We start from the raw sequence: 20,203 nt of genomic DNA on the forward strand, positions 1-20,203 counted from the left end.
GCAATCATAAATCTACTAATACCACAAAAAACTAAACCTTTTTACCAATTAAACTTAGATTATTTCAAAAAGGCTTATCCTCAATTTTATCTTTATTTAAATAAGATTATCCAATCCTAAATTAGATCATCAAGGTTTTCCTTGGATCTTAATTATAAATTAATTTAATCAAATTTACACATTTCAAATTTTATACTCTGATCATCAAGGCTTATCCTTTGATCAAAAAGAAAAAAATTTTGTTCTCCCCCACCCACTTATCAAGTGTCTAACAACCTCAAACGTCGATTCACTATCCAACCCTTTCAAAAGACCCAGGGCTAATAGACATTTTTCATTCAATCTAACCATTCTAATTAGGCTAAACAGGCTTAATATTAGTAAGTTTAAAATAGTATCTAACGAACTGCTTGCGTTCTAATTATACCTGAACCTTGTGGATCGATTTACTATTCTCCAACCCTTGAACACAATCATTACCCCTAAGTAAGATTAAATAAGTAACACCTTAACTTAGACTAGCCACGAGAAAGTAACAATCATTCTCCGGAATTGATATATACTTTTCTCTCCAACCCTGAATAAAAGACCCAAATAAGGACTAACAATCTAGGACATAAAAGTCGCTAATAACATTCTTGCATCCTTCATCCTAAACCTTATGTCACTGAAAAACCTAGGAAATAAACAAACAATCGTACTACACAATTGTGAAATAAACAATCAAAAATACGATCTTGTAATTACCCCGCACACAAAAACAATTGGATAGATCCGAACAAAATGACAAACAATAAAAAGAAAAATTATAAGTAAACAAAGACAGATTACACGAAAAAAATTTTCCAAGCGAAGAAACAGAGTCTCCGAATCAGAAGACAGCAATTTAGACTCACTTTATAAACTAAAAGACTCAGTAAATAAAAACTATCCAACCAATGATCAAATATGTTTTTCCGATTCAGAAGCCACATCACACTCATCAAAACAAGGGAAAAGACGAATAAAAAAGATATACAAACATAAACCAGTACATCTATACAATTGGAATCAACCAATCAGACATATTGAACATTACGTACTAGCAGTCATAAAACGAAAAAATGGGCCATACTCAAAGTGACGAAAGTCCCGACGAAAACTCTGTTTTCCCATTTATTATCACTACACTTACTGATGATAGAGGACAAACACAATTTTGCAAAAGTTTTCTCGCAATTTTATTTGAACGAGTAATCAGCCCATGTAAAGCAGAATTCCCAGAAATATAAATCAAAAGACAAACTGTAGAACACTATTTAAAAGAAATATGTCACATAACACAGCAATATGGAACTTAGACAATAGAAATCAGTACACCAATAACATTTCATGATAAATATGTTATCCAAACAGACGACATTGATATAGAATTTTCAAAAGTATTCACAGAATACATCAAAAGCATACAATACCAAAATTCACAGAGAGCAAATTCAAAATTCACCAACGAAGTTTTTACGCTAATATATAGTTATCTATCTATATTAGATAGAACAGAAGCACAAGGTACGTCACTGGTTCAAACATCAAGACACACAAATTAAGAAATGAAAATGCCGCATTCTCAGCATTTTTAAATATAATCCGTGAAAAATTTTCTACCAATGACATCTCACAAAACGCTAAACATGACTTGCAAAAAATTTTAGCATGGTTTATAATTGATTATTTCACACATAATATCGATTTAATTACACAAGCAAGAAAAACATTTAGACCTCAAAGTACCAATGACAAAACTGTTATTGCAGAACAATCAGATTGCGTTTGGGACCCTGAATGGTCTCACCCACTATTCATAAACATCCCAGTAGACATCTCAAGTCAAGCAATAAGTACAATATCTATTCACAAAGATTACCTAAAAATTTTTCCACTTACAATAGACGCAACACCTCTAAACTATAATTCATTCTTACTCGATAGACAAATTACTAGTCTAAGTTCAACTGTTATACATCAGGAAAATTTAAATGGAACTAAGAATCTTACACATCAAGATATTCAAACACCATCACATTTTATGAATGAAGAAATAGTTCAAACAACAGTAACAACTACACAACAAAGTATTTCACAAATACATCCAAATCTCACAACACCAAGAAATAAAAATCCAACACTACCACAAGTAACCTTACAATCAACGGTTAAACCCTCGGTTACTCCAAAATAATCACATATGGATTATCAAACATATAGACCAATGACAAAACCGTCAAAAACACGAAAAACGTTCACGAGAAGTAATTTTGCAGAACACAATTATAATTACGTAAACCCATCAAAAACATATCAACCTCCTCGAAAAAATACGCAGAAGCATGCAGGTTCTCAAAATTGGAATCTTCCAAATACATCAACCAACTCAGTAATTTTCCAAGATTATCCACATCCTCCACAGGATCATAGCGAAAATTACCCACTTTTTCAACAAAATAGAAATGAGCAACAAACACACTATCATAGAAACTATTTGTCAACTGATGATGATGATTATTTTCAACCAGATTATTTTGCACCATATACACAAGAATATTGCATACAAAAACCTCGATAACCTCAAACGTTTCAAAATGCAAAGATTTACCCACAAAACCAAGCTGATATACAAAGTCGCCAACAATTACATATACAAAACCCAATTAATACACAATCTTATCAACCAGTACAACCAAAAATTTCATTAAGTATACACTCCTATCAACCAACACAAATGCAAAATGAAATACCACTACCATTTTATTTACAGCAACATGAAATAACAAAAATCAACAGAAAAACTTTTCACAAATACCAAACGCGCAGAATCACTACAAATGACAATGAATCCATACCTAATGGGTGGATCGGCAATAACATCTATTAAACCATTGATGATAATAACAGGCACAGATCCTGAATATTCCGTCGAAGATTATTTAAGTGCAGTCACAGCAAATTTAATTTTAAATATAGGACCTGAACCAATTAACACACCGTCAAAATTGGATACATAGACGCACAGCGTTAATCCAAACAACACTTGATGGCGCAGCTCAAAAATGGTTTTCAGTTCTACGTATAGATGTAAAATCAGATTGGAAAAGATTCACGCAAGAATTTTCAAAAATGTTTGATTCTGAAAGAAACAAACAACATCAAAGAGTTCTATGTACCGAAATTCGTAGGTTACCAAATGAAACAATTAAACAATTGGCAGTTAGGATCGCAACACTAGTTCGAAAAGCATATTCACTTAATACATATGATTACAAAAACACGAAAATGACAGAAATTTTAATGATGACCCTAACACCTCAATTAAGAAAAATAGCTATAAAAAAGAGAGCATCTCATCCTTCTTCAATACGAGAACCAGATATAGATTTTAGAAAACTAGTTGATAAACTAGAACAGGCAGAAATCACAATGAAACTAGGAGAAACGGAAAACTTTAAACTACAATATGTTAATAGAATTGAAACAAATACTACACATATAAATATCATCCAGGAATCAGATGTAGAACTATCTGAAAAAATTACCATTAGAATATATGAGAAAAATCCAAATTTCAAAGGTAAACCATCTTTCAAAAATGGTGTAATTATTGCTGAAGGTACGGACACAGTATTGCCGAATGTTGACAAAAACAACAGTATCATCAGAATAAACCACAAAAGTATAGAGAACCGAATAAATCATTCTATCGGTACATGAAAAAAGATCAAAATCTACCAAACAAAAATGTACACAGAAATAATAGCTCTGGAAAACCACTCCCAGGCAATTCAAGTTACTCAGGAAACCAATCACCATTTAACTCAAATTATAGAGGTAGATCTACAGAACAAAGAAATTCACAAAATTTCTCACAAAATAGATATAGTCGATCAAATAGTCAAAATAGTCAATATCGAAATAACTATTCCCGATCGAAATCAAATGGAACAGAATTTGCATCTGCATCCAGTTCCCATTCAAACTCTGGGAATAGACACTATTCAAACAATAGATCACGAAATTCATCATATAATAGAAATAGGAACTATTGTAACAATAGAAATAGAAGCTATTCAAACAATCGAAACCTAAATCATCCGAACAATAGATCAAGAAATAACTCATACAACAGATCAATATATCAAAGACCCAACGATAATTACCAAAACAGATTAAGAAACAAATCACAAAATCGAAATTCAAGCTACTATAACAGACAGAGAAATTATTCCCAAGCTCCTCATAAGAATAATAACCGTTACCCCGATTCTCATCACAGATATAGAAGCAATACACCAAAGCATCAAAGACAAATTAATCAAGTACAAACGAATGAAGAAACAACTTCAGACCCCCCAGGTATCGATAACACAGAAAATACCGAATTACAATTAAATCACATTAATTGTAAATCAACAGACAGTGAAAGTGATACAGATAACACCATCTCAGTAAATATGATAAAAGTCGAAAATGACTATGAAACCATCGTATATGAACAACCTTTCAGTTCACACATCTATGAAAATCAATTGGAACTTCTCCATGATTATTACACTAGACCCATTAGTAAAAATGCACTAGTAAAACAAGAAGTAAATGAAATTAACACTGTAATCAAACCTGATGAAAAAGATGAAGTACAATGCTCAAGTACAAATCATATGTAACAAAACGTACAAAAAGAACAACCAAGAGAAAAAATTTGGACAGTCCCATTTCTCTTAGAGAACCCAAGAAATAAAGAATTTCAACCACCAGATCTTGAAATAGATTTTTTAATCGACTCAGGAGCAGAATCAAATATCATTAATAATCCCACTTGGAATGAAATCAAAACATTACATCCAAACTTAACATCTATTAAAACAGCCAGTAATTTAGCAACAGCACAAGGATCAATATTAGTTAACTATGGAAAAATCAAATTTTTCCTTGTCCCCACAAGAACAATGGAACATAATAACAATTTCATCCATAAATTACATGAAAAACTCCAATTCTGATATTATTTCATTACACGTATATAACAATTCACCATACCTAATAACATTACCTTTAGGACTCTTAGAATACTGTGAAACAAATGCTACAACTTCACCTATAAACGAAGTAGCATATAGAGTCAACAACTTATTTCAACTCTTAGACATTTGTCAGTCAACAATTCTTGATGAAGAATTATCAATAAATAATATAATCCCTAACGAAAAACGAACTACAGATTATTTCAAAAAAACACCATATTTTAAACCAACGTTTAAATTAACAAATAATACAGAAGAACAACACAAATTCTTAACAATGTTCAATTTCCAACACTCCGAAATAACGCAAAACGAATTTGACAAATTAGCAAAACAACTACAGAAATATTCAACAGTTTATGCAACATCAAAATTTGACGTTGGAAAAAATAGTTCATCACCACACCTACCTTTGAAAACTGACGCAAGTTTCAAAAAACAAAGAGCAAGTAAAGTACCAATACACCTACACGATAATGTAAACAGATTACTTGTTATTTTAGAACAATATGAAATTATATCACCAGTAAATAAGGAAGAACAACCAAAAGTTAACTCCTTTATTCACCCAGTTATCATCCTAGCTAAAAGAGAATCACTAAAAATAGTTCTAGACGCTAGATATCTCAATTCACTAATGGACGAATCCACATGTAATTGGCCTATTGAACCAATCCAAGTTATCTTAACAAACATAAATGCTAAACACTTCACAACCGCAGATATGAATAGTGCATATAATCAAATGCCACTAGATGAACAGTCACGACGATTAACACAATTCGTTATTGGAAATCAACAATACGAAATCAATAGATTTTTCTATGGAATATCCATAGGACCAGCAGTTTTTTCAGCCTTCATGAGTAAAGTTTTTAGACCACTGATACTCAAGAAGAGTGCAATTACATATCTAGATGATGTTTTCATGCAATTGCAAACTAAAGACGAAATGTTCACAGTTTTAGAACAATATCATCAAATACTCAAGAATGAAAACATGAAAGCAGCCCCGGACAAATCTCATTTTTCTTAACACGCGTAAAGCTTCTTGGACACATTATTGAAAGAAACACTATCACTCCATTAAAATCACGCATCGACGCAATTCAAAAACTTCAACCACCTACAAATAAAAAGGAAATCCAAGAATTCCTTGTAATGTTGAATTTCTTAAGTAAATATGTATACAAATTGCAACTATATTAAAGACCTTTCTATAACATCCTTAGACAGCAAAATAATTTTGAATGGACCACTGAACATCAAACACGATTTGAAGAAACCAAAAAAACTCTTAACAGAACAAATTTCAAACACAATTCCAGACCCAAATCAACCATTCTACGCAATGTGCGATGCTTCAAATTTTGGCATCGGCGCAGCACTATTACAATCACACAATTGAACAATTTACAGATCACAAACCAATTATATTCTTTTTTACACATAAATCAAATCCAAATCACAGAGTTTACAAATTTCAACTAATTTTAATGAAATTTCCAAACTTACACATAATATGGATGGCAGGAAAAAAACCTTGCACAACCTGATACTCTTAGTAGAAACACACCACCTGAACTACTAACAAAAAAACAACAGTTGACATACCACAAAATATCAAATTTTACCTTGCAAAAGATGAAACATTACCACGTTTAGAATGTAAATACCTAGTAAAAACCGATATCGATCAATCACAAATAAATAATTTACAACACTTTCCACTTTATTTTGATTGTCAAAACAATCACTATGAAGTTGATTTATTAGGGACATCCACATTCAAACCAATTCCATATTCACATTGGATAAAAAATAATACTCAACAAAAGAAAATAAAACAACAACCACACAAAAAACGATCTTTTCCCACAAATTTAAAAAAAAATTTAACTGATAAAATAAATTTATCAGGATCACAACCAAACGATTCAAAATACACAATAAACCAAATTTTTGACCTTCATGACCCACTTGATACAATCCCTTTGTCAAACTTAGAAATCGAAAATATTTTTCTCTCACCAACAGAAAAAGTTACACTACAGCTATTACAAAAATACCAGAATCTTGACCCTGTTATTTGACAACTCAAATCATGGCACAAATATAAAACAAAACCAGCAAAAGCTGATACCACAATTCCAGGAAATAAAACACTCCTCCGATATATTCGAAAATTTAATAATACGACAATAAATGAGAACACAGGTCTTTTAGAATATCAATTACCTGATTCTAAAGTCCCCTGTCTCCCCCTAAGTATGATGCTGACAGCATTCAACATCTCACTGACACAAAAGACAAAAGGACACTCAGGATCAGAAAAGACATATTCAAAATTTACACAAAGTTTCTACTTCCCAAATGCCCCAATTTGGATTAAAATACTATGCAACGATTGCATAATATGTCAATTAAATAAACCCTACACTAATCAGAAACAAATAGCACAAAAACAAGAATTTAAAGGACAAAGTCTATATTTAAATCTTAGAATTTCATTTGACACAAAAGGACCAATTTCACCATCCTCTGAAGGAAATTCCTATATTATGGTCATTGTTGATGCATTTACGCACTACGTAGCACTCAACCCAGTACCACACTGTAATGCTTATTATGCATATACAACACTCTATGAACACTGGATAGCTAACTTCGGATTACCCGAAATCTTAGTCACAGATAATGGCACAGAATTCATAAATAATGAAATTATCACAGTATGCCACTTATATAATTTTAAACACAAACCACGCACATCTCATGCACCTTGGACAAACGGACTAGTCGAAGGTATGAACCATTCATTACAAGAATACCTTAGATGTATCATTAATGGAAATGACACCCGAAACACTGAATGGTCAACGGACGTAAAACTATCCCTTTTATCTTATAATTCACAAATTACGACAACTTTAGGAATGTCACCATACGAAATGGTTTCTAATCAAAAGCCACGAAAAGCAATTATGTCACATCAAAAGCTCACAAAAAAACAACCAGTCATTGTCAACCGAATAAAGATTCAATATGTTATAATCTACCATTACATACACATGATGAAGACCACTTTCATCATCCACAAATTCTAAAACTAGCCTCCGGTTTACATACCGAACGAATTTTAAATAGAGATAAAAAACATAACGAAATCTACCAAAAAAAAACAAAGAAATTGTTACAAAGACAAAATATAAACAGTTAAATTATTTCACGTTTTATGCCAGCGACAGATTTAAAAATTGGAACATTTGTTCTAATACCCAATTTCAATACACAAAACAAATCTCTAAAAAATTACAACCACTCCGAAAAGGACCATATCAAATAATTGGTAAACCCACTGACTTAACATACAAACTCACTGATTCAACCAAAAAAGAAATTGTTCAACATCGTAACAATTTATTACCTTATTATCCGATAGAATACGCACTACGCAAATTGACTCAATTATATTCTTTTACAGGTTTAAAAATTGTTCAAAACAATACACAAACACAACAAAATGAAACCATACATGACGAAGTCAACCCAAAAAAAATCCAACAAAAAAACGTAGCCCTTCAAAAAGCTAAAATATTAGAACCAAAAATACTTCAAAAGGAAAGAAACAATAGAAAAATGACAGAAAAAATATTACCACAGGATCAACAACAAAAATTTGAACATATAAATTCATCACGACTTAGAAGTCAACCACAAAAAATTATAAAACATTCATCTCACAATCTAAAATATTGAATAAAATTGAATTTCAAAAACAACCTTAATAATCATAAACATATATTCTTTTTAATCATTTTGAATTTTCACATTTTCGCAATAACATGCTGAAAATACGCTCGACAAATTCCAGTTCAAATTCAGTCAATAAAATTCACTCAAATTTGTCACCTTCAATATCTCTAAAACAAACTCATTAGCCGACAGATATTATTCTCCAGGCATGTCTATAACTATAACTTTACTACCTCCAGGTCAAAAATAAGCACCTTGCTAAAACTTGACAACTAAAATAAACACAACTTCAAATTTACAACCCTCCCCTATCAAATAAAGCAAAGATCAACAATATTTTCCCAACTTAGACCTCAAAAACCCTCCAACCAAAAATGGCAAATTAGCCTAAAGTCAAAAAGAACCACAATCATTTGGCCTAAAGTACAAAAATCTCAAAAAAACCCCAGATTAGCCAACAAATAAAAACAAAGCTAAGAAGACCTCCCGAGCACCATAAAATAAGCCCCCAACAAAACTCAACCCACTTGTCAAAAAGCAATAAATAATCCGACCACACTTGAATTCCGCCCCAGAAATTTAAAAAATATTCGACGAAACGAATCATTTCTTAAATGCTTTTCTCTCAACTAGTTGATACTCTTAAATGAATAATCTTAAATCGTTTCATACAATTTTTTACTCTATTCAAATTTTTGCTATTCTTTTTCATTGAAACTTTCGAAGCCATAATAATTCTTTTAATAATGTTTTGCAATATTTTTTAATTTTCTATTCCCTATTTGAAATATACCTCCAACTTTCCCAAATCCTTGACCCCATCCACAGGTACGATAACTTAAAATCTATTTAAATGATACGAACTATTTTTAGTCGAAAAGATATCTTCCTATTATTCATAATTTTTCTCACATTTTTGACATTCGCAAATGGATAAAAAAGGCAGTAGTCACTATTCTTTTAATTCTATTCATTGAAGAGTACTATAATAAACATAAATTTTCCCTATAAAAAACCGATCACTCAAATCACATTTCCAAAAATGCCCACCACCAAAACAGTCCCCACCAACATCTTCCCAAGAAAATCCAGTAACACCTACAACTACCCAAAATCCTCAAACATCAACACGCATTTCTTTTCAAGATAATCCATACACTTTTGAAGAACGACACGCACGCTCATCCGAACCATTAGAACCAGTTCATCGACAAGCACCTTTAAGCGAACCAACCTATAATTTGTACCCCACCCTACAACATGATTTAAATCGAGTAAGACACATTAGTCAAAATCAAAATACAATTGAAGTAAATAGACAAATCATACATCCAAGACGAAATGGAAATTTTCAAACTCCAAGAGTTCATTTTAAAATACCTCAAACACCAACACCAACTACTTCAGATTTCTCTAGCAGTACATTGCCAGATACCCGACACCTACATCACAACAAAGCATCTCAAATATTCTAGGTTCAACACCAACATCAGAACAAAATCGTGAAAATCCTTTTAACCCCCCAGATACCACCGAACGACTACCATATTGGGCAACGCAACCATATAACCAAGGTGAAATCAGTTTAGTAAATGAACCAATAGATATTTCATCTGATACAACATTATCATCCCTACAAGAAACACTCTCACTTCCATCAACACCATCAACAAGTCAAATCTCACCAAAACCTTTCCCTTTAAATTTCCAAACAATCTCGACGCTAGATATCGAGAACAATCATCGTCAAATATCCCTTTACGATTAGATTGGAATACTTTTGTAGCACTTTCCCCACTATTTGGACAACATCAAGAAAGTAACCGACTCCATAGTTGGGCACTCAATAGACTACAACATAGACAAGATATCCACGAAGATATCCGAGAACATAACATTCAGATACTTCAACAAAACAGTCTCCAATTAAACTTTGAAATCACAGTCAGACTTAATAACTTTGTTCATTACCCTTTTCCCCTAAGTCCACCAAATATAACAGCTCAATCACTACCTCCTCCATTTATAACAACTGAAGTAATATATAAATACGATAGATATACCAAAAACAGAATTGGATATATCACATTTTATAACCCATACTCCGGATTATAATACACATGTATATTTTGAAGATATTTACGTTTCAACACATCCTTTTTCTAATTTTTCCCGAACAAAATACAAATCCATCTCCTCGCACAGGACCTCAGGATTTACTAGTCTTACACTAAGATTGTGAAGAAAACGAACAAAAAACATTACACAAATATGCCATAAACCAAGTAACACAATGCGAATCAGAACCACAAGCTATAGAAACCACAAATGTCATAGAAACTTCATACTCATAAGCCCGAAAAACAACACTTACAGGTTATAAATTTACAGCAACATTTTCTGAAAAGAAAGTACACTGTTCACAAGTTTCTAACGAAAATAAAAACCGACTTAATCACGAATCCTTTTACCAGAGTATTATAGAAAGACTTTTACATCTAAAATCCCACGATTGTAAAAACGAACTACTCAGATTAAACTTAACAAGAAATAAAAAATCAAACAGAAAAATAGTAAACTTTCAAGTTTTTGCCGATTCTGTACATCAAGCGGAACTTGAACGATATCAAGGACATATAAAATTAGACGAAAGATACCCATACAACGGCGCACACGGACGATTAACTTATGATATTCACGAAAAACATTGGATACCACACATTGGAATAAAAAATCCTTCAAACTGCAAAGCAGATACAAAAATAAAGGATACCAAGAAATAATGTTTTTCGATTGGAAAATACAACTTGAAAAAATACAACTCACACGAGATTTAAAAGATAACCCAATGATCTATCAAGGAATTAGATTACCTAGTAAAAACGATCAAGGCTATTGTGATCCTACCACACGGACACAAGCAACAATTGTTTGGTTTCCCGAAGATACTTGTACAACATTTCAAGTAGCAAAAATACACGCTCGCATGATAAAATTTCATGAAAAACATTTTATCGAATCCATACCATTTCAACAAGTAAACCCATCTGAAAGACAAAGTACTAAATTCAGAAACATTCATATTATAGAAAACAAACTGACACGTTTTCAAATATATTATGAAACAGAATTTGCATGTAAATACAAAAACCCACTCTACAAAACACAATACTCCAAAATACTTGTCGAAGACGACGAAGGTTTCGACAAGACCACTGGAAAAATAAAATTTGACCCCCATGCAACACATCATCCTATAAATGAAGATACATCATACATCCCAGTGAACCTCCACAAGAGCGCAAGAAATCCTGGTGGATAACTAGAACCATACGACAGCAAAAGCACACGTTTACAAGAACTATCACTAATGAAAAATACCTACTTTGGCGCAATACATTATGACATTCATTTAGATATGAAATTAGACTACACAATTAGTAGAATTTTTCAAGAAATGTCACTTTCTGAATTAGAAACACTCCATCAACTATGCGAATTAGAAAGAACACAAATTCTACAATCACTCGCATTGGCAGTACTAAAAGTACCTTACGCAGGATATTTATTATCCGGAAAAAGATCAAATTTCCTTGACTATGAAGGAAACGTTTTATGGTTTTTTACTTGTAACAAAAAAATATCACCACTATGTATTTTTGAAGATAAACGTTTTTACAAAAAAATCCCCATATTCTATAAAAATAAAGTACATTTTTTTGATACACTTTCAAGACGAACATATTTTTGAGATACCGCAGTACCATGTGGATCAAAAATAGCCACAACGTCGTACAATTAAACCATGACGACGAAAAATACTACCTACTTACACCATACCCTACACTTATGCAGCCACTGAAAAAGTTTTAACCAGAAAGTATTCGAGCTATTGCTCGCAACCCAAACATCGATTTACAATCAATCGGTATATATTCTAAATCCGATTTACAACATCACATTAGAACACAACAGTTTCAAGAATTATTAAAACAAATGGACACTATACAACGACAATCAATAGACAAAACTTAAGAAAACTTGCAGAAACCGCAGGATTTTTAGATATTTATACACAAGACTACAGCGGATATTTTAAAGACATCAAAGATTACATATATTTAAACGGTGAAAAATACAGACCAGAAGATATTTCACCCATAAATTTTTTCAGTTTTGTAACTTTTAAGAACGAAATTTTTGCCTTTCTAGGATGGCCGTATTACATCTTAGAAAGATTGACTATCTTTTACGCAATGGTTAACTTTCTGGGATTTCTTTTCTCACTACTAAAAGGAATCTATAATACATGTGCAATACACACACAAGTAAACCGACAAGCAAGCGAAGCACGCATACTATTTGCAGGATTCTTTGGAATATTTTCAACATCAATAAACAAAATACTTATAGATGCACAAATCAAAGAATATAATACCAAAACTATCCACAAGACCAAACACATATGACGAAGAACATAGCAATACAATACAACACCTACAGCACCACATTTACCAACCTTACCTCAAAACCATCCATTATCATTAGTTTCCCGAAAATTTCGAAATCTAGCAATCACCAACCCTCCCAATTTCAGACCAAATACAGTACAGAGCCCCATTCAACATATAGTAACACAACATTCACAAAATGACGACACATATGAACAAATTATTGAACAACCCCATACCACCATTTTTCAGCCCACGATGAGCAGACAAATTGGATCCCTCCATCGCTCAAATTCCCACCCAGCCAACCTCCAAACTCAATTCCCCATTATCCCACTTTTTGATTTTCCGCCACCAGATTCATCAGTTATTAATATACCTTCAAGCACGAACTCTGATACTAACTCAGACATCTCAGTTTTTCACACCATCTCACAATTTAATAATTCCGATGTAGAAACTCCCAATGAATTCGCAGATTCCGAACCATCCCCCTCTACCTATACACAGACCAGCACTTCCGCCTTTTCAAAACCCCCCTTTCGACCCATTCAACCCCATCATCAATTCCCATCTCCCTCCACTCCTTCTCATGCTTCCCAAGTAACCCCCACCTACTCTCCATTTAATTCCGAAAGATCGAATAATAACTCCCCAGATAATGTACAAATTTCTGAAGAACTCGATAATTTCACTACAACAACAATTAACATACCCCCACACTCTCACTATTCACCAACTATCATCAACAGTAACATCATCAAATCCACCAACACCTACACCACATTCAGGCTATACCCCATCATTAGCTCAATCATCCACATCAACAGAAACTTCCACTAGCACTAACCGAGCTTATCGAACTTTTAAAAGAAAGTTTCCAAATCATCCATTCCCATCCAAACCCGGAACCGCCAGAGAATATATTAACCACCCAGAACACACCAATACAGCAAAATATCTTCAAGTAACCCTACCCTTATTTCCACAATACACCTTTAATAGTTCCAACACTAACACAAAATTTCGTTGATGAGCACGTTTTAATACCCACCCTTCAATGGACCGCCTATTATAACTATACTAACTCTCTTTCTCTACCACTCCATAACACCACATTAGACATTGAAAGAAACAAAAACAAACTGTATAGACTAACCACTTCACTAATACCCCGACAATTTACGTATGTAGGATATAAGAAATTATTAAAAACGTTCACCGCACCCCGAGCTAACGTTTACTCAATTGAAAATTACGATCATAACATCATTCGACCTAACCAAGATCAATTCTTAGACGAAGACCGTTTTACAAACCCACAACTAACAGAAAAGATTTTCATCAAACCCCCTATATATTCACACTTAATATTTTTGATAAAAAGCATGATCACATTATTTCAGAAGCACTAGTCGACATACAGGCATTTGAAACTTTTTATGATAAATTTCAGTTATTTTCACTAACCTTTCATTTTCATTCACCACAAGAACATGATTTGCACTGTTCCCACGATATCATGTTGCGAACTAAACAAACGCACTCCTACACATATTACCGATTTATACAAAATCACTTTGATCTACACACACCATCACGACAACCCCACCATCGTTTTCAGTTTATTAACTCTAAATATACATCACCATTTTTTCTCAACTTTACATACTGCATTAAAAATACTAACCTCTAAGGCATCCTCCGCAACTATGACCCAGTCACACAAATGTATATATTCTGTCCCCTCACTAAGACCTTCAACGATGAAGAATCCCGACCCTTCTTAATCCCGCATGAATTCATCCAACCTATCGAAATACCTATATTAGAATTCATTCATAATACTAAATACAATCATAAACTTTATAATCTAATCCAGAACACACCTCATGAATTTGCATTAGGCACCGAAGAACTAAACACCATCAAAGCACTTCAATTGCTTTGGCCACTGCTACAAACTAAAAATGTCATACGCATACTAGCCAAATTACTAACAACATCAGACATGATTCACGACATCTTTCCACACGGTTTTTCCCAGATGATTATGTAAATATAATTCAAAATATTTATAACTAACTAATTCAAAATAGTACTAACCATTTGTTATCAATGTTTAATTTATTCTTTTAGTCTTCATACCACAATCAACTTTAAAAAAGAAAATTCAAAACAAAAAATAGAAACTCGTTGATTTACAATATTTTTCTTAAAACCTTTAGCACTAAAGGATGTAGTACAATTCATAACCAAAGTAGTAAATTAATCTATAAATTATCTCCCCCGAAGTAGTAAAATAAAATACGATGAAAATTTATAAATTAAAGTTTCCCAAAAAGCAGTAAATTTCAATTTCCAAGCAATAAATTTATAGTAAAGATAAAGCAGTACTAACCTTTTCTATCTTTTCATTCACTCGCGCAAAAACTCTATCCCAACTCGCACAGCTTGCCCACGAAGAATTGTTCAAAATAAAGATTTCAAGTTTTAAGTTTTCACTAACAACAACTCAAACAAGCAATAACAAGTTTCCAACTTTTCTTTAACCCGGTTGGAAAGGAATAATATACTAAACCAAACTAATCAACGCAGCTCACTAAACACCATAAATCAAAAAATAACAGCATGACTAAGAAAAGAAAACCCACGGTACCCAAACCGGATTAAACTAGCTTAAAACTGGATAATTTATTCTTTTAAAGACTATTAAAAAGTCTAAGAATGAAATATAAAACACAAAAAAATCGCAAGACAAACCCAAACCAAAAACAATTTGATTTTTGAAAAAAGGGCACAACCAAAGAAACATAAGGAAAAACAAGAAAAGCACAAACATAAATGTTAACACAAAGCAGGACCTCTCAAAGAAACAGCATGAAATCATACTCCCACTCCTGGCCTAACCCACCAGAGAGGACGTCCTGAGCATGATCCTTAGCCGGCCTAATCCACCGTGCTATACCAACGCTTTGTGACCACATCACAATTTTTAATAAGAGGTTCTCAAGGGGTAGCAAATCTTCAAAATAACTGAACTAAAATAAAATGCTTTTGCGAAAACAATTAATCAAGATCATAACTAAAAAACAAATTTAACCAAATTTTATAAAATGTAAATCATAATATGCAAAATAAAGATCAGTCACAACTACCAAGACGAAAATCCAGAGACTAGATAATCCCATCACACTCGACCTATAGAATGGCCAAAATCAATCGACATGCCAATCACAATCACAATTCTAAGGATTTAAAGTAAAACTTGACTTCGCAGAAAAGGACTTCATTGAACCAGACCAATGACCACCTCGATGCTCAAGTATACGTACAGATCCGAGTTACAAGGCATTCCCTCCAGCCCTCCAGACACGATCTTCAAGCCATTCCCAGACGAGAGTAAACACAGACAGTTCTCTACCAAGACAGAACAACCTGACATAGCAAACCATTTTGATATCGGATTGATTTCATTGGGGATCACAGTCGTTGTCGAACGACAAGCTAACAATTTCATGTCCATAATTCCAGCGTCCTGGAACGTTCTTCTTCAGAAAGAACCAGGTAAGGAAATGATGTTCGCCAAATACCAACGATCATCATCCATCCTTCAATTGCAGAAGAAAAAAGATAAAAACTAAAAATTTTGTAAACCCCGGATGGGTGGAACCGAATCTAAACTACATTTTATTATTGGATATTCTTAGATATTTTATCACGATAAAATATTTAATATTAACCAATCATGATCCATCAACTAACAACCCACTTATTTGTAAGTGCTGAAATTACTTGTAATTTCAGCACCAGAGAGATTTGAATTTAACTTAGAAATTAGTTACCTCTCCAAGAGAGCTTCAGCAATCGCAATAAGCCAGTATACTCTAGATCTTTTGAGCCTAGCAGAGACTAGTTAAACACCCTGAGACTAGTATATATAAGAGTAAGATTAGGATCGGTATTAGACTAAGAAGTTGCACGAATCTATCCGGCCGAAAATAAGATAGCGTGACGAGCAGACGATGTACCCTATCCGAAATTACTATATGAGTTACAGACAAAGGATCTAACTCAGTATAGCAGAAATTGTTGAAAATTTAACAATAATTTTGCAACAAAATAGAAAGTATTTTCCATTAAATTCAATTGAAATAGATTTCAAATGAATTACCGGGTCGACAAAAATTGCTCAAGAATGGTTTTTATTTCGAATCCGAATTCCAAATCCATTAAAATGGTTTTTATTGGATTGAGTTCTTACGGATACAATCGATCATAATGACAATACAATCGATTTCTTCGTCTAATTTTACAACAATGATGAAATAATGACAACCACTTAGACAACGATTGCGGGTTTGTTATTTTAAGCAATTAAATAAAATTGTTAATTTTGTTATAGAATTCGATAATTAAATTAATGGCTAAAATTAAACGCTCTACGGAATATGAAAACTTGCAATGATTAACTGAATTTTTTACGTTTTATTCAAAGCGCCACACTAAGAAGGTTCGTATCATAATAAGCTGTATTTTACTTTCTTTATCGGCAAGGTAATAGAAGGCAGCGAGTTAAAGACAAGTTACTAAAGTTGATCTCAGGGTTCAAAAAATAGATTGATTGGAAAAGAACCAATTAGTCGAGCGGTAAAGTACAAATACAGCATTTGTTTAGAGGTGAGTCTCCAAAACGAACGATGGATGCATGGAAAAACCGCAGCAGTCAAACCACTATGCATCTCAAGGTCAGAATAAGGGAACATGAATTGATCCCGAAAACAATGGAAGAAAAATCAGATTGGTAGAAAAGTTCTTACAAACTACGAAAGTTTTTGGTCGGAAAAATTTTCATTGGAAACTCATTGGAAAATTTCAGCATTCTGACAGGTTATTTTCTGTACGATTGTTTGACGTCGTGGGTATAGCAGAAATTGTTGAAAATTTCACAGATAATTTTGCAAGAAAGTAGAGATTATAATCCATTATATTCAACTGAAATGGATTTTAAATGAATTACCGGGTCGACAAAAATTGCTCATTTTTTGTGAAAACTTCAAAGTCATTGCATTATAGTCAAAAATTTTAAACAAATAAAAAATTAAATTGTTAAAAATTGGGGTTAACTTTGGGGAGAGGATGGAAAAAAATAAACTAGACGAAGGGACTAAAAAGTACGGAGAAACTCAAAAATTTTTGTCGAAAACATGATATCGCGATTCATTTGCGAATTTTGATTCTATTGTTTAGAAAATGAGTCTGGACTATGTTTTAGACAAAACGCTACATTTTGATACAAAATATTCTAACCATATAACTCTCATATATGACAGTACAATTTCGCTATGGAGGTTTGCTACTCATACATTTTACTCGTATGAGATTTGTGTGACTACTATTTTTTATTACTGGCGCTAAGCGAGCGTAGGTTAATAGTACGAATAATTGTTTTTTTTTCGACCAAAGTCGCATTATTAGTGCTTTTTTGTGGCATCTTGACGGTTCTTTATTAGCATGAGCTCTGACATTGTATTACTATCAAATCAACGCAGCTGAAACAAATTTAATTCATCAAATGAACAGAAAAAAGCTATTTGTTTCAAACAGCAGTATAAAAATTCTGCGCTTTAGGTATTTTCCAACGCAGTGTGTTTCGCATCATTTTTGATATCCGAAAACCTAACATAGATAGAAATTGAAACTTTTCAAACCTATTACAGTAACAAACTCGGGTTTGTTGGTGGCCTCCCGAATGACAGTGTCTATTGTCTTGCACAGTCCTTGTTCATTTCTGCCCGTGACACAGAATTTTCTTACTCCTTTCTGAGCCAGACGCTGAACTGTGGCTGCCCCGATGCCAGAACTAGCGCCAGTAACTATCACAACTTCACTGCCAGTAAATAAAGACAAGGATTCGGCCATTGTTTCGAAACTTTGAACTCTTCAGAGAGATAAGCAGCAAAAATTTGAAACCTATAAATCAGAGCTTAAAATGAAATCAAATAAAATTCTGCGGGGAGTTTGTTATCTTACTTGTACTTTCAGCTGATGAACGAATGGCTACGTATAAAATTTTGCATGTTATTTGGTCAGTTCAATTATTATCTGTAAAAGAATGAAACACACCCTTTCAACCAACGTTTGGGCAGCAGAATCTGAGCTTCCAATAATGTTACCAATGCATCTTATGCGTATCAGTTTTAATTGTGAGCTCAAGATTGCTAAGAAATGTCAATAATTTCTTTCAACTTTCTTTCAATCATCTTGTTTGCTTGAATAAGCCTGAAATATGCAAAAATGGCCTAACTTGATTTGATCCGAGTTTGAAATTTCCTGAAGTATGCAAAATTGACCTACCTCGATTTGATCCGAGTTTGAAATATTTCAAAATCGATTCTACAAAATTTTTGTTCGGTGTTACAGTTTTAAAAGAAAGGTAAAAAAGTGAAAACGCTTATCTGATAGATATTCATGTTAAAATTGTTTTTCGCGTCAAAACTCATGGTTAATGCAATTTTTCAGATTTGTCAGATATGCGCTGAATAAACATCAGTTTGCATCTTTTTACCCCTGCAATTAGTGAGGGTGCATCATCTGAGTGCTAGATTTTTTCTCGGAAAAAAACTTGTTCAAAGGAAGGTCAGGTTCAGCAGTGGAGAATTTTACTGCGCAATGCTCAATATCCTCAAATTTTAAATAAAATTACTATCAGTTAAGTAGCAATTAGGTTAAGTTTGTTCAATAGGTCAACAATTTTACTTTCTTTTTCAGATAAAATTGTTAGGTCAAACTTATTTTCTTTTTTAGATAAACTTGTTGGAGATTAGTTGATTTTGTTTGGATACATGGTTTTGGTCCACGTTTCTATCCGTTAAATTCCATTTTTTTACTAAAACAATTATTTTATCTTGCAAAATTTTTTATTTGTTTACTTTCTAGAGC

At 32.9% G+C, this 20,203-nt stretch overlaps 1 protein-coding gene across 2 annotated transcripts in view; it reads right to left on the minus strand.

Moving 5' to 3' along the window:
• The window catches only part of LOC134855930 (3-oxoacyl-[acyl-carrier-protein] reductase FabG-like), a 38,593-nt gene that overhangs the window by 7,196 nt on the left and 11,194 nt on the right, over positions 1 to 20,203 (minus strand). For both annotated transcript variants that reach the window (XM_063872310.1, XM_063872312.1), the window contains exon 2: positions 18,973 to 19,234. In XM_063872310.1, coding sequence (XP_063728380.1) covers positions 18,973 to 19,183 — 211 coding nt within the window. In that variant the 5' untranslated portion in view covers positions 19,184 to 19,234. The remainder of the gene's footprint in view (positions 1 to 18,972; positions 19,235 to 20,203) is intronic.

Source organism: Symsagittifera roscoffensis, unplaced genomic scaffold, assembly GCF_963678635.1.
Source record: "Symsagittifera roscoffensis unplaced genomic scaffold, txSymRosc1.1 SCAFFOLD_322, whole genome shotgun sequence".
In the NCBI taxonomy this organism is placed as follows: domain Eukaryota; kingdom Metazoa; phylum Xenacoelomorpha; order Acoela; family Convolutidae; genus Symsagittifera; species Symsagittifera roscoffensis.